The sequence below is a fragment of the Trichosurus vulpecula genome, chromosome 6 (genome assembly GCF_011100635.1).
Source record: "Trichosurus vulpecula isolate mTriVul1 chromosome 6, mTriVul1.pri, whole genome shotgun sequence".
NCBI classification, from domain to species: domain Eukaryota; kingdom Metazoa; phylum Chordata; class Mammalia; order Diprotodontia; family Phalangeridae; genus Trichosurus; species Trichosurus vulpecula.
Window position 1 is genome coordinate 81,477,613 of NC_050578.1, and position 16,485 is coordinate 81,494,097.

A 16,485-nucleotide genomic window follows, 5' to 3' on the forward strand; every position below is an offset into this window, starting at 1 on the left:
CTCAGGGGATGCACAGTAGTTGCCTTCAAACATTTTTCAAGGTTTATCATATGAAGGAGGGATAAGACTAGTTTTGTTTGGCTCCAGAGGGTCGAACTAGGAGTAATAAGTAGGAATTGCTTAAGGGCAAATTTTGATGTGGGAATAAACTTCCCAATAAAACTGCCCAAAATAAATGGAAAGGCTTGCCTTCAAAGGTCATGGATGTCCTCTCATTGAAAATCTTCAAGGAAAGGAAGAGTGATGGATTCTTTTGGAAGTATGCCCCACTAGACCCTCCACAATGTCCTGCTCCAACCTCTCATCTTGCTGTGGGGGTGACACTAGGTTTCAAAGCTTTCTTCGGGGATTCAAGAATGCTTCTAAGGACTAAGCTGTGTCAATTGATGTACATTTTTGTTTATAAGAAAGAGGAATAAGGGATGATCTTGGCAATGTTCTTTCTATTTTCTTTATTTCCTGAAAATAATATTTTGTTTTTCTCCCCAATTACATATAAAACAATATTTTAACTTTTTTTTAAGTTTTGAGTTCCAAATTCTATTCCTACTTCCCCTCCTTCATCCTTGAGAGAGTAAGAAATCTGACATAGGTTTTATATATATGCAATCATGTAAAACATTTCCATATTAGTCATTTTGTGTAAGAAAACTGAAAGAAAGAAAGGAGAAGAAGAAGAGGAGGAAGAAGGAGAAGGAGAAGGATGAGAAGGAGAAGGAGGAGAAGGAGAAGAAAAAAGGAAAGAAGGAAGAAGGAAAGAAAGAAAAATAGTATGCTTCACTCTGTATTCAGGTAACATCAGTTCTTTCTCTGGAGTCAGATAGCATTTTTCATCATGAGTCCTTTGAGATTGTCTTGGATCATTGTATTGCTGAGAATGGCTAAGTCATTCACAGTTCTTCATTGTACAATATTGCTGTTGTTGTGTACAATGTTCTTCTGGTTCTGCTCACTTCACTTTGTATCAGTTCATGTTAGTGTTTCCAAGTTTTTCTGAAAGCATCCTACTTGTAACTTTTTATAGCACAATAATATTCTATTACAATCATGTGCCACAACTTGTTCAGCCATTCTTCAGTTGATGGGCATCCCCTTAATTTCCAATTCTTAGCCACCGCAAAAAGAGTTGCTATAAATATTTTTGTATTAATAGGTTCTTTTCTCTTGCTCTTTTAAAAAATCTCTTTGGGATAGAGATTTAGCAGTGGTATTGCTGAATCAAAGGGTATGCGCAGTTTAATTGCCCTTTGGGCATACTTCCAAATTTTTCTCCAGAATGGTTGGATCAGTTTAGAACTCCACCAACAATCCGTTATTGTCCTGGTTTTCGCACATCCCTGCCAATATTTATCATTTTTCCTTTTTTTGGGTCATATTAGTCATTTGATAGGTGTGAATTGGTACCTTAGAGTTGCTTTAATTTTCATTTCTCTAATCAATAGTGATTGACAGCATTTTTTTATGACTATGGGTACTTTTAATTTCTTTTTAAAAAACATTTTTATTTAAATTTTTGAATTCCAAATTTTATCATTCTTTTCCTCCCTTCCTTCCCTGAGAAGATAAGCAATCAAATATAGGTTATATATGTGGAATTATGTAAAACATTTCCATAATAGTCATTTTGTACAAGAAGACTTGAATAAAAGAAAAAAATAAAGTGAAAAAATAGCATGCTTCAGTCTCTATTCAAACAATATCGATCCTTTATCTGGAAGCAAATAGTAGGCTTCATCATTAGTCCTTTGGGATTGTCTTGGACCATTGCAATGCTGGTGATCTGGCACTGAAGCTCCAAGGAGATGTATAAATATATATACACACATGTATACACATACATGGGAAGGGAGAAAGAGTAAGCTTTTGTATAGTGCCTGCTATGTGCTGGGTACTGTGATTAGTTCTTTACAAATATTATCTACTTTATATGCACTATATATATATATATATATATATATGTATATATGTGTTTATTTCTCTCTGTCTTTCTGTCTATCTATCTATCTATCTATCTATCTTCCTGTCTGTCTAGCTATCTATCCATCTAACTATCTATCTATCTCAAATACCTGTACCAGGATGATAGTTAAACCTATAGGAGCTGATGAAGTTCCCAGGTAACCAGGAAGCTCATCCACACTGAGGTTGAATTTGCTCTTCTAGGGTATTTGTATTTTAAGAGGAGGTACAGGCTTTCTTTGGATTAAGCTAAAGGAATTAATTTTGAATTGTGGAATCTAGGTCATCAACAGTAAGGTTGGGGAATTTGTCCTCTTGATGTCCCCAAATTTGTGCAATAGAGAGAAGTGTTGAGATACAAAATCCCATGTAATTAATTGGGTTCATGTTTCATGGGAGAATCTATTTGGTGTGCAAAATGAAAATGCAGCTAACTCTGAATTAATCAGTCCCTGAATACTCATCTTGTTTATTGCTTTTCTTTCTCCTTCATTTTTTTCTGCACTCATCTGTTCTTTGCTCATGAGCAGTTTTGCCAACACTGGGATAGCGGACAAATTAGAGGTGGTTACTTCTATCACAGGAAAATTCTTTTTTTTTGGTGACATATTATTCATTCTTTTAATTTTCAGCAGATATTTATGGCTCCCATCCCTCGTATGTGCAAGACTCTGGGCCCAGGATGTGTCAGATAGAAAACTCCCTCGGTGCAATTATTGCTGAGTTTGGTTAGCAAAAATTTCATGTATGCACAAAGTTTTTGGAATATATCTTTTGGGTCAAATTAGGCATGCAGTTGCTAGTTGTCATACTTCTAGCCTTATTATGTCCTCTTGTTTGCTCCTATTATAAGAGAGAATTCTATAGCTGTATTTTTTCTTCCCACAGATTTGCCAAAAAAGCGATCTAGAGAATACGAGCTGGTCACTCCCATCAGCACCAACCTCCAGGGGCACTACCTCTCCCACATTCTTTCTGCAAGTCAAAAAAAGAGAGTACCAAGGGATGTGTCTTCCAACCCTGAACAATTGTTTTTCAACGTGACAGCTTTTGGAAGAGACTTTCACCTCCGGCTGAAACCAAACACTCAATTAGTAGCACCAGGAGCCATGGTGGAGTGGTATAAGACCTCTGTGGTCACCGAGGATAGACCCAGCCATGTAAATGATAGTCAGCCTGGAAGTGATTCAGAGCGGATTTGGAAAAGAGAACCTTTATGGACCAACTGTGCTTATGTTGGAGACTTAACAGACATCCCAGGAACTTCTGTTGCCATTAGCAACTGTGATGGTCTGGTAAGACTTCTCTCCCATTTTGTCATTTTTATTATCCACTCCTCTTCCCCCTGACCCAACACTTCACTGAGATCTCCCTTGTCCTTCAACATGCTTCAGGAGAAAGGTGGATAGGAGCTCAGATTTCAAATGACTAGCTACTGAGTACCTACTTGATCTGCCATCTTTACAAGAAACAGGGAAGGCATAGTATAATGTTTCTTAGGCACATTATTTATGTCTGGTACATTGAACAGAAAGACTTCTAAGGAAAATTGCAATGTGTGGTGGTTTTGAAGTTGGAAGGCTAATAATTATGTTTTTATTCCATTCTTCTAGTGGTGGTTCTTGGTGTGTCTTTGAATTTTTTAGAAATCTCAACATTTTCCAATCCAAAATAGATTCTTTTACTTCTTACAACAGAATCTTGTCCTTCATTTTAAAAGCACCTTGATACAAAGCATTCATTATCTTCACCAGTAAGTGCTACAGATTGTGAGCTGAACTCTGCTTACACATGACCATTTTTATGTCATGGACCCATTGGCAAGTCTGGTGAAGCCTGTGGATCCTTCTTAGAAAAAAAAAAGTCCTTTAAATGTATAAAGTACGTAGGAATCCCGTTATATTGAATATAGTTATCCAAGGTCCTGGAACCCAGGTAAAGGACCTGCTCTAGGGTCTGTCTCCCTAAGTATACTTTTCACCCTTGAGAAGCCATTTTCTGAGTTTGGGTGGGTAAGTGAACAGTTGTGTACTCACACGTAGGCGATGTCATGCCTTGCTTTTTTCCTTTCACTTTTAAATGTGCTGATGATGACAGTGACAATTGTGGTGGGAAAGATTAAAGAACAGCCTGCTGTCACTGTAGTGACTTGATTGTGCTTTGGTTTGGATCTATAGATGTTATTTGGAAATATTCACTGCTGGTGACTTTGCCTGTTATCTGTTATCAGCTGTTTTCCCAGAGTCCATATCAGTGACACTTTATAAATGTAATGGGAGGAAACGGGGTGTGTGAGAAAGAGCAATGACCCTGGAGTCAGAGGACCTGAGTTCTAATCGCATCTCTGATGGCCTTGGACAATCCACTTAACCCACTTGGGTTTCAGTTTCTTCATCTGTAAAATGAGGTGGCTTGACTAGCCACTGGCTACAATAGTAATACTGACAAGAACAGCCATTGAGCACTCTGAGGTTTCCAAAGCTCTGTAGGGACGTGATCTTTACAACAACCCTGGCAGGTAGGTGCTATTATCATCCCCATTTTATAGATGGGGAAAGTGAAGCATGGGTTAAGTGCTCTGCCACAGTTACAGAACTATTAAGTGTCTGAGACAGGATTCAAACTCAGGTCTTCCTGACTTCTGGGTCAGTAATCTCTTCACTGAGCCACTTAAGCTGCCAGTGGCTTCTGGGATCCCTTCCAGGTCTATATCTCTGACCCGATGATCTCACCTGGCCAGCATTTAACTTGCCATAGAACTCAGATTGTCCTTTTGCCTCACAAGCAACCCAATGGAATTTTGTTATTATGAGCTTCTTCAATGCTGGTAAACTGCTAATTTATAGGACCTGATTTTTAATGATTTTGTATTTGCCTGAAATGGTTAGTAGGGTTTGTAGCTTGTGCTGAAGGAACTTTTTAAGAAGCCAGATATACCATATGTAACACGTCTAGGCCTCTTATTAGTTGTGTGTGTGTGTGTGTGTGTGTGTGTGTGTGTGTTCATGTGTAAGGTAATACAGATAAGATGTGTCAGAGCTAGGATTAGAACCCAGAACCCAGCCTCTCATACGAATGTTTTTGGGACTTAACACACAGTTAAAGAGTGGTGCTGTTATGGATTTTTTTTTAAAGAAAACAAACAACCACAGATACAGACATATATAGCCAATATGAATTGTCTATATATATATGTGTGTGTATATATATGTATTTGTGTGTGTCTCTACATGTAAGTATATATACATATATGTATACATACTATATATGTATATATACATATGCATATGATATATATGTATACACATGATTTATATGTATACACATTATATATATATATGTATGTATGTATGTATGTATATACAATTTTTAGAGGAGCCTGACCTTAAAGAGAGAGGATTAGGCCTTTCTTGTACCATAAATCTCATTATATCTCAACCCCAGAGTCCTGGGGAAAATTGATTAATTGTCTGGGGCAGCTGGATGGCTCAGTACATAGAATGATGACCTAGAGTCAAGAAGACGTAAACTCAATTGCAGCCTCAGATATTTACTAGCCATGTGATTCTAGGCAAGTCACTTAATCTCTGTTTGCCTTATTCTACTGGAAAAGGAAATGGTACACCACTCCAGTATCTTTACCAAGAAAACCCTATGGACAGTATTAGGGTCTGTGGGTTCACAGAGAGTTAGAAATGATTGTACGATAATAACAACAGCTCATGTCTAGGGTCTCCCCCAAAAGGATTGACAGCATCCCTTCTAGAGAAATTATTCAATGTACAAAATAATAGATATCAGGAATAGGACAGGACACTGCAAAATCATGCTCAAAGCACAGAAGACTCATAAGCATATATTGAAAAATTCTTAAAATGTGAAATAGTAATCCAATATTCCTTTCTTGGGAAGTAGACTTCATTTTCACCTTAGTCTATTCTATCTCACCTCTCATCTCTCATGTCTCTCCTCTGTCTCTGTCTCTCTCTCTCTCCCCCTCTTCCCCTCTCTCCCCCTTTTTCTCTCCCCCTCTTTTCTCTCCCCCCCAGCCCCTATCTCTCCCCTTCTCTCTTTCATGCCTTCTGATCTTTGCTAAAAGACATGTATGACTAGAGGTTCCTGGTCAATTCCTTGATCCCCCATGACGGGTGGTTGTACTAAAGAAGATTGGCTGTCGATCTGAGAAATGATATCTGTTCAATAGATTTTAAAGAGAGATCAAAGTCTCTGCCTCTACATTTCTTCCTTCTCTTTTGACTGTGTCTCTTGGGACTTTGCTAAGTGTCCCCCAAGCGCCCAATGGGATAGAGAGAGTCTCTCTCCCCTCTCTCTCTCAAGCAGTTTCTATGGAGGCTGTGAGCACATGGCCTTGAGAACACGTGTGTGCCTGGGACAGGACTTCTGGTTCCTGGCTGCCTTTTCTGCTTTGCGGGTCTTTCCCAGATCACTGGCAAAGTGTCTGAAAAACAATACTGAATGAGAGATGTTTCTCTGGTGTCCTACCTTGTGAGCTCAAGAGGTTCCTAGTTACTAATGGGCACTAAGAAAGTACTTCCTGCAGTTACTCTTCTTAGAGTAGGGGATGTATAGAGAACCAGCTTTGGAGTTAGAAAGACCAGAGTTCAAGTCCTGCCTATAGTAAGGTGTTAGCTGTGTGACTCTGGACAACTTGCTTAATTAAAACTAATACGCTAGGCAATTGCGACTCTTCACTGATAGAGGGATTTTTCTCACCTCTTATTCCCTCTACTAATAAAATCATATATTTAGACAAAAAACCCTAAAAATACTATTAGTCTCAAAATATTGGGCTTTTGAATGAATGAAAATAACACTATTAATTTCAAAATATCAGGATTTTGGATTAATGAGAATAATGAGTTTGACTTATTGAGGCCAAAGAAGCTAACATCCTACTATTTTGAAACATAGCATCAGCTCGCAATTAAGAGCCCCTAAGGCATTTGAACAATACTTAAGTGATATGTGAGTATAGCACAGAATCCCAGAGAAAGAAGGCATGTGAGAGGCCAACTAGACCACGGTATGGGTGGCTCTCCAGCCTCCACTTGAAGACCTTTAGTGGGGAGTAGACATTCCTTCCATTGTCCTTTTTGGGGAAGTTTTTCCTTAAATCAAGACAGCATCTGCATCACTTTCCACCCACTGCTCCTAGCTCCGATCTCTGGGGCTAAGCAGACAAAGCTTATTCCTACCCCACATGACTGTGTGTCTCAAACCAACTCCACTCAGAATTGGCCAGTGTTTGTGCAAGTCATGATAATGGGATACTTCATAACATGATGGAAAATGTTTAACAATAACTTTGCTTATAAATGAGAGAGCTAGCAAAGGGAGATGGGGAAAACTAAACATTTGGTTTTCCTTTGTAAACATCGCCCCAATTTCAGTCACTTACGTAAACTGCTGATGCTTTATGTCTCATTACCATGAAACATGAGGAAAATGGTGTAGATCATTAACTATGCATCATTAAGCTTTGTTCTAAGTTCTGATTACAAGAAGGAACTTTATAGGTATGCTGAGTCAACACCATAACTTGTTGTTTGTGGAGTGTGGTTGCTTATTCACAACTAAAAAAAAATAGAAGGGAAATCGTGAGATGAGGGAGTCCCTTCTGGCTCTAGTTTTTAATGATTCTATAAGTGTATAAAAGTGGTGCTTTAAAAAAAGTAAGTTTGAAAAAATTTTAATAGGCCAGATGCTTACTGAATATGGCTAACTTTATTTGGAAAATGGAGAAATCTCCAAGATTTTATGATGACTAAAGCTGGCAATTGATCAAGTTTTGTACATTCCTTCTCATTCACTTATGGTTTATGTATTATTTATACTATTTATTATTATTTGCTATTTTTAATTATTTATACTATCCATGTAGTAAATTCTTCACCATTTTTGGAGGTCCATTCTCAAGAACTGATTATACATAAAATAATAATGATGATAGTTAATAGATACAGAGAGCTTTAAGATTTGCAAGGCTCTTAATATATGTCCTCTCATTTGATCCTCCCAACAACTCAATGAGGTAGGTGGTATTATGTCCATTTTGCAGATGGCGAATCTGAGCCTGAATGATGTTAAGTGACTTGCTAAGGGTCATACAGCTGTCAAAGTGTTAAAGAAAAATTCAAACTCAAGACTTGTGACAGAGAAACCTAAATATGGAAGGCCATGGTGAATGCAAGTGGCAAAGTAAATACTCTAACAGCTTAATTACAGTGACAGGAATCCCAATCACAGTCAACTTTAAATTCACAAATAATTTTCAAAGGTTAGTCATATCTCTAAACACTAAATTTGATATTCTCTTCTAGGAAGGTGTTGCAATAGATAGAGCACTGGACCTGGTGTCCATTAGACCTTAGTTCATAGACACTTAATATCTTGAGATGTGGATGAGTCACTTAGTTTCTGCCTCAGTTTCTTGCATGTGTAAGATGAGGATCATAATAGCACCTACTTCTCAGGGTTGTTGTGCAGATGAAATGAGATAGTAAATGTAAAAGATTTTGCCAACCTTAAAGTCCATATAATGCTATTATTATTGTTATGATTCTGTTTTCCTGCTTGATACTGGTGCCCATCCTTACAGAGGGCAGGGGCTTCTTCAGACTGCACATGCTATAATATTTGGACTGATATGAATCCTGGAAACATTGGCTGGTCCCGTTTCTCTATGCAGTCAAAATAGCCGTGCTGGGATGGGAGAAACAGAGACTTAAATCACTGGTGGCTGCCTTTAAAATGCCTTAGCTGTTCCGCCCATGTGAGTTCCCAGCAGACTCATGGCTTTTACCATGCTCCACTTCCAGAGGGGAAAGGAAGAAAGCAGCTGGCAGTAGCTATCTGTGAGCATCCCTTTTCAAAGGGAAAGTTTTCTGTGAGTTAATGCCAATGTTACAGTCTTGGAATACCCAGCTGGATGGCAGCCTTCTCCCACTCTGGTCCTTGTGCCCTGATTGAGTAGTCCATTGGGAACTAACAGCGCTTCCTGAACGCTGTGTCCCTGACCCATCTGAAGTATGTCATTAGAGGCTGCTCTCGGGTCCCTTTGGAAGCAGCCTACCTTTTTTTTCTTTGCCTACTGATGGGAAACAATTTGGAATATTCTTCATAAATCTAAAGTCCTATATTATTTGCATAAAAAATTAATTTTCCATATGGTTAGCCTTTCCCCAAAGACTCCAATTAATTGAGAGTTGGCTGTAATTGTGATTACTGCAGCTTTGGTTGTGTGTGGGATCATCCTTTGGAAAAAGGATCCCAGTGTGCTTTCAAGATATAAACTTGGAAGAAAAGAAAATAATTAGAAACACAGTCACAAACTGTTTCTCTATTCTGTTTTGCAGTTGTAGATCTATTCAGAATTAATTTAGGGAGGCTGATGTCAAATATTATTTGTTCAATCATATTAACAGCTGACATTTTTGTAGCTTTGAAGCAAAAAAATTTCCCTCATAAGAATTAATATATTTTTATTTATTTCATTAAATATTTCCCAATTACGTGTAATTTTTTTAACATTCATTTAACAAAATTTTAAGTTCCAAATTATATCCCTCCCACTAGCCCCTCTCCCATCCCTGAAGCAAATATATACATACGTGTGTGTGTGTGTATATATATATATATATATATTTGTATGTATATCTATAATATATTTTATCTCATGTGTTCTTCACAACAGCTTTGTACTATGGGTACTATAACCCCATTTTATAGATCAAAAATTGAGGTAGAATAAATTGAGGGACAAACCAACCCAACTCCCATGCTGAATAAGAGTGGAACCAGACCTGAGTAACTTCTGAGTGAGATAGAGAAACCCAGTCTTTAAAAAAAAATATGTATACACACACACACACACACACACATATATACACACATGTGTGTATGTGTGTATGTTAAATAATAGAAGGCCCAACAGAGATCCCTCTTCTACTCCACTGGCAACCAGCCACATTAACATTGTTCCATTGCCATCTTCTCTTTCCATCTATTCTTTCAACCACCTCAGAATCTAATTGTATTATTGTTTAGTTTAGGGTCTCTTAAACTTTTTCTACTCATAACCCAGCATTTCGGCAACATTTGTTGGCATTGTGAGGGGAGATGGGACGCACAGTGCAAAGTACGCAAGCTTTGTGTTCAGAGCCAAGGCTGCAGTGAAGTTATATGATACAACACAGGCAAGTGCAACCAGAAACACCTCAGATTTATTATATATTTGATTTTAAATTAATTTGGGGTCATTGTACATTCACAAATATTTTGCTGTTGACAAATTTTTTGTGACCGCATACGGGGTCACAACCCAGAGTTTAAGAATTGCTGAACTCTAGTCTATGCATGTTCTCTACAGAGTACTTTATCAAGAGCTTTGCTAAAATCTAGACATTTCCCTAATCTACCAGTTATCCTGTCACGAAAAGGAATGAGGTAAATCTGACCTGACCTGTGCTCAGTAAAGCTATATTTAGCTTGTTGCAACCACTGCTTCACTTTCTAGATGTTGGCCAACTATCTCTAATGATCTGTTCTAAGATTTTCCACAGAATCAAAGCTGGGCTCATGGGCCTACGGTTTGTAGACTCTATTTTCCTTCCCCCACCTCCCTTTTAAAAAATTGGGGCATTTTCCTTCCTCCAATCTTGTGATGTTTTCTCTTTTCCCACAACTTTTTTGATATTATTGACAGTGACCCAGTTATCACATATATATCTCGGTTCTTTCAGTGCTGGGATAAGTAGTCTCTCTGGGCAAGATGACTTTGATTCACCAATGCCATCAGCGACGTCTTGACTGTCTCTTTACTTATGTAATGTGGAGGGACTAGCCAATGAGGGAAGGAAGGAAGGAAACAGGCATTCATTAAGTATGTGCTATGTGTCAGGCACTGTATTAGGTACTTCACAAATATCTCATTTGATCCTCATAACAACCCTGCATTGTAGGTACAATTATTATTTCTCATTTCACAGTTGAGAAAACTGGGTCATACAGAGGTTATGTGACTTGCCCAGGGTCACACAGGTAGTAAAAATTTCTCTCTCTGGCTCTTCCCTGACCCTGTAGTAACTCTAGGGGGATGTCCAAAACAAAACTTATATTTGGCTCACATCTAGGTTTTCCCTACCAAAAGTGGACAACAGGGTCCCTTCTAACAGAAGTAATCATTGGGTAATATTGCATCAGCTATGGGACAGAATTTTTATTTTCTCCTCTGAAAATGAGTAAATTACTAAAGACTCAGTCACACATGAACAAACACAGAAAACATAAAACATCTCATCTAACTCATTATACTTTACTGGGAAGTAAAGACAACTCTGTGGAAATGTTAAACATGTTTGCCCATCACTTTAGATCTTGACCTTTTAAGTAACTCATAAGATCTAGATCTCCTGGACAGTCAAGGTTTATCAGGCCAGGCCTAACCCAGGATGATCAACTCTAGGGTTGAGACTGTAATGAAATGAGACACTTAGAGAACATGGGACAGTTGATAAAAGAGGTTCAGTTAGTCATAGGAGGGGAAAGGCATTCAGAGCCAGAAAGGTTATCCAGCAAGGCCATAGAGCTTTGATGCGGTTGAGTGTTGCTTTCTGTTACCGGTCTTGGTCATGCTGCTGCTCTGAAGGTTAGAAACCCGAAGGTTAGAGCTGGAGCTCAGGAAATTACATCAGTGGCTCAAGCCTTTAATCTCCTGACATAATTGGGGAAAGTTTCAATACTTTTTAAGAAGAAGAACCAGCATGGCCTACAGGGCAGGGAACTCTGGTAGATATTGCTTCTAAATATGGCTTTCTTCAGCTGAAGAATCATCTTGTGAATATTCTTCTCTTCTGAGAAATGTTTTATTAGGGAAATATTCCTTTCTTTGGAAGGCTGATTTCCATGAGATTGCCACCAAGGCTGCAAACATCCATTTATTAGGATCATTAACCTGTACTTGACAAAGGGAAAAAAAGGCAGTAGGAGGTAGCCAGGGATTCAGGGGACTGCCTACTTAAGCCCTTGTTTCTCTGCAAGGATATGTTTGTATTGCAAGTTATCATTACTGTTGGGGGTTGGGAGCCCCCATGTGAATCAGCATTGATGTAGTCCGTGACATGGAGTCCTCTAATTCTGGAAAACCAGCTTAAGGTACTCAAGATAGAGGTACTCCTTGGGAAAGGACAACACATTCCAAAAAGTGTGGATGGTCATTGCAAATCCAACAGGCATTATGATCTGCTTCCAAAGTGTAAGGAACTGTCCTTAGGTGGTGGGCATACAAAAAAAAATGAAGCAGTCCTTGTCCTGAAAGAGCTTACATTATACTAAAGGATACAGTGTGCTCACAAATAAGTGTCATGGAGAGAACACCAGGAGATAAGGATGGATCATTTGGAAGAGGTGGCAGCTGATTTGAGTCTTAAAGATAAGGGCACCTAAGAGTTGGAATTAGAGAGAAAAACATCCCAAAATATAACTTGTATGAATGCCTGTAAAAAGAAGATAGAAGGTCTAATTTGCAAAATTTCTGGTCATTCATATTGGTTGGAACATAGCATGTGTATGTAAAAGAAAGTAATGGAAAAAGAGTCTAGTACAACAGACTGAACTAGATTGGGGTAGTCTTTAAGTGCCACATTGAGGAGTTTGCTTTTTACCCTAGGCATAATAGGGAGTCAGGTTGAGCACGGAAATGGCATAATCCTGTACTTGAGGGCAATTATTCTGGAAGCTCTATAGAGGTCAGATTAGAGAAAAGAGATAATGGAAATTTGGAGACTATAGTATGGGACTATTTTTTAATAATATATTTATATATTTAATAAAATAGTTCCCAATTTTAACGTTCATTTTTAAAAATTTAAAATATTTTTTTAAAATTACAAATTCTTCCTCCCTCCCCTCCTCCAGCCCTTGAGAGGGTAAGCAATATGATAGTGACTGTGTGTGAATGTGTGATGTGAAGTCACGCAAAACATATTTCAATATTAGTCATGTTGCTAAAGAAAACATATACACACAAACAAGAAAAATAAAGAAAATTTAAAGAGTATGCTCCCAATATGCCCTCAGAATCCACCAGCATTTTTCATCATTGATCCTTTGGAATTGTCCTGAATTATTTTCTTGATCAGAGTAGCTAATTCTTTCATAATTGGTGATTGTTACAATATTGTTACTATGTATAATGTCCTCCTGGGTCTGCTCATTTCACTTTGTATCAGTTTGTATAAGCCTTTCTGGATTTTTTTGAAACCATCTTGCTCATCATTTCTAATAGCACAGTAGTATTCCATAACAATCATATACCAAAACTTGTTCAGCCATTCCCCAATTGATGGGCAGAGGAAACTATTGGAACAATGAAGGACAAGCATGTTACTTCTTTTGCTTTATCAGTTTGTCCCAGTAATCTTTATAAATTGGGTGTTTTCCAAAGAGTTGCATAAAAAAGAGAAAGCAAGGGGTTGAGGGAGAGAAGTAACAAGCACTTATTAAGTACCTACGCTGTGGTAGACTTTGTAAAGCTAAGTACTTTACAAAGTTTGAATTCTTTTTCAAAATTCGGGGTCTTCTATAGCCATCTTTCTTCTCTGCTACCAGAGCTCACGCTCCTCAGAGCTCTCTCCTGCCTCAACTACTACTTGGCTCTTTAGAATGTGTGGTTTTTTAAGGGCTACCATGGGGCATATCCAGTTCTTGACCATTCAGTGACTGTCCTCTAATTCTGTAAGTTTTGGTCCAAACTTCTTCACATCTCTGTAAGAATAATGAAGTGTAAGCTCTTATTTCTACCTTATTTAAGACCATAATACCTCATTATTTCTATATTATTTAAGACTAATATGTTTCTTCTTTCCTCCCTGTGTGCTTGAATGGTCTAAATACACAGGGAAAGGACAATACTTATTCCCTCTCAAATATCTTGGGAGGCTTTTAAAATTTGACTAGCTTGGTGTCACAGTGGATCAAGTACTAGGCTTGGAATCCGGAAGAGACTCATCTTCCTGAGTTCAAATCTGGCCTCAGACACTACTAGCTGTGTGACCCTTGGCAAGTCACTTAACCTTGTTTACCTCAGTTTCCTCATCTGTAAAATGAGCTGGAGAAAAAAATGGCAAACTGCCCTAGTATCTTCACCAAGAAAAACACAAATGGGATCATGAAGAGTTGGACATGATTGAAAAATGACTGAACAATATCTAATCAAGTAATTGTAAATGATATTTCTCTAGCGCTTTATTGCTTACAAAATACTTTATTCACAACAACACTGTGGTATCCATAATATAAGAATTACTCCTGTTTTACAGATGAGGAATCTAGGTTCAGAGAGCTTAGGAGATTTATCTTTGGGTACACAGCGAGGGCACATCAGAACTGATTCATGCCCAGGTCTCTCAAATCTCTAGACCTAAGGATCTTTTCCTGCTATTCCCATAGCTACTTCTCTAATGTGAAAATCAAGGGCATATTCAGTATAATGTGTGTGATTACAAGTATCTATCTATCTGTCTATCCATCCATCCATCATCTATCTATCTGCCTATCTATCTATCTGCGTGTATATGTACACACACACACACACATGCACACACACACACACACACACACACACACACACTTTTTTCCCTTAAAAGTATTAGAAAAGGACTGATTCAGAGTCAGGAGTCCTGGGCTTCAGTTCCAGGTAACCCACTAGCCTTTGTGCCCTGGGTGAGTCATTTAGAAGGAATTGGACTAGATGGGTAAGGCTGTTTTTTAGTTCTAATTTTACAATTGTTGATTTCTTAAACTTTGTCATTTAGGACAAAAGTATCTTTAAGTCCGTTTGAAAATCATGGAGTCTCCAGTGTTGCTCCGGTCATGAAAACAACAGCAACAGTAGTAATAGCCACCATTCATATAGCACTTTAAGTATTGTTAATTGCTTTGCATGTTATTTAATTTGATACCTATAACAACCTTGTGAGGTAGGTTCTATCATTATGTGCATTTTACAGGTGAAAAAGCTGAGGCTGAAGGAGGTTAAGCAACTTGCTTAGGGTCATAGAGCTAGCATATGTCTGAAAGTGGATTTGAACTCAGGTCTTTTTGACTCTAAGTGGAAGTTTGTTTAAAGTGTTCTGATTTTTATGTTTAGAGACTAGAAAAATATTAAGATTTCCTAATAGAATTTTTCTGACACACATACACAAATGAGGACTGCAACATGGTGGATTGTGTTTGGGCATGTCACCCCAGGATTTTGATTTCGGGCTAACTACCCTCATACTTCCTTCTCCTCAGAATTTCCACAAAAAGGATCATTTGCCCTTACAAATGACTGCTTCCACCAGTCACTTTTTCCCTAGGGTTCCTCTCCTTTCTAGAGCACTTCGGATGAGTAACACAATCTTACAGGCTGGTTTTCCCCTTAACTTGCTTCCTCCTTCAACATACATCTAATCTCATTGTCTTGTCCAGGTTTTTTTCTGCCAGCTCAAATTTAAGGACAATTAAAAAGGGATGGGGGGACAGCAAGAGGGGAGAATTACAAAGTTTCCAACATAAGATAAAGGTTGTCTCATAATCACAGTAGGATAAAGAGGAAGCTGAGATTAATTTCATTTTTTTTAAATTGTTGATTGAATTGGGATGTTATTAAGACTCCCTTGGCACCTAAGATATGTGCTCACTTGGAGAGAAAGCTGAGCCAAGAAATGGTTGGCAATTGTGGAGCAAAAAAAGAGTGGACAGTTTTCAGAGATTTGGTATACTGCATCACGTTTACTCACCTGGGCCAGAACATTTGCAAATATCAAGATTGGTTTGATGAAAATGATGGGGAAATTCAGAAGCTGCTAAACAAAAAACAAGAACTCCATAGGGTTTACCAGCAGGATAGTTTGTCCTTCTCTAAGAAGGCAGCATTTAATTCCATCAGAAGTAAGGTGCAAATGAAGCTTGGAGAGATGCAGGATTCTTGGCTCTGTAAGAAGGCAGGTAAAATTTAGTTTTACACTCATAGTAACAATCCAAAGCACTTTTATGATGTCCTAAAGACTATTTGTGGGCCAAAGACCTATGGTGCATCTCTACTACTCAGTGCGGATGGAGCCATATTGATTAGTGATAAGGAAATGATCCTGAATACTTCCATAGTGTCCTCAACAAACCATTGTCAATTAATGCTGAAGCTGTTGATGGAATATTTGAGGTTGAAGACAATCCTTCTCTAGCCAAACTTCCAATTGAAGAAGAGGTTTTGAATGCCATGATGTTCCTCTCACGTAGCAAAAGGTGCGGTGCTGATTCTGTTCCAGTTGAGATTTACAAGGCATAGCATCCAGTGCTCTTACAAAAACTGACACATTTTCTGGGTTATATGCTAAGAGGAGGTTATCCCCCAGGAGTTCAATGATGCCTCCATTGTCCACCACTATAAAGAAAAGGGAAATAGCTTGTCCTGTGATGACCACAAGAATTCCTCTCTCTTAGTCATTTTTAGCAAGATTCTGG

General features: G+C 38.2%; 1 protein-coding gene across 1 annotated transcript in view; it reads left to right on the plus strand.

Moving 5' to 3' along the window:
* ADAMTS3 (ADAM metallopeptidase with thrombospondin type 1 motif 3) overlaps positions 1 to 16,485 on the plus strand; it is a 269,433-nt gene that overhangs the window by 19,729 nt on the left and 233,219 nt on the right. Inside the window, exon 3 of the mRNA XM_036763494.1 lies at positions 2,848 to 3,254. Within this exon, the coding sequence (XP_036619389.1) occupies positions 2,848 to 3,254 (407 nt within the window). The remainder of the gene's footprint in view (positions 1 to 2,847; positions 3,255 to 16,485) is intronic.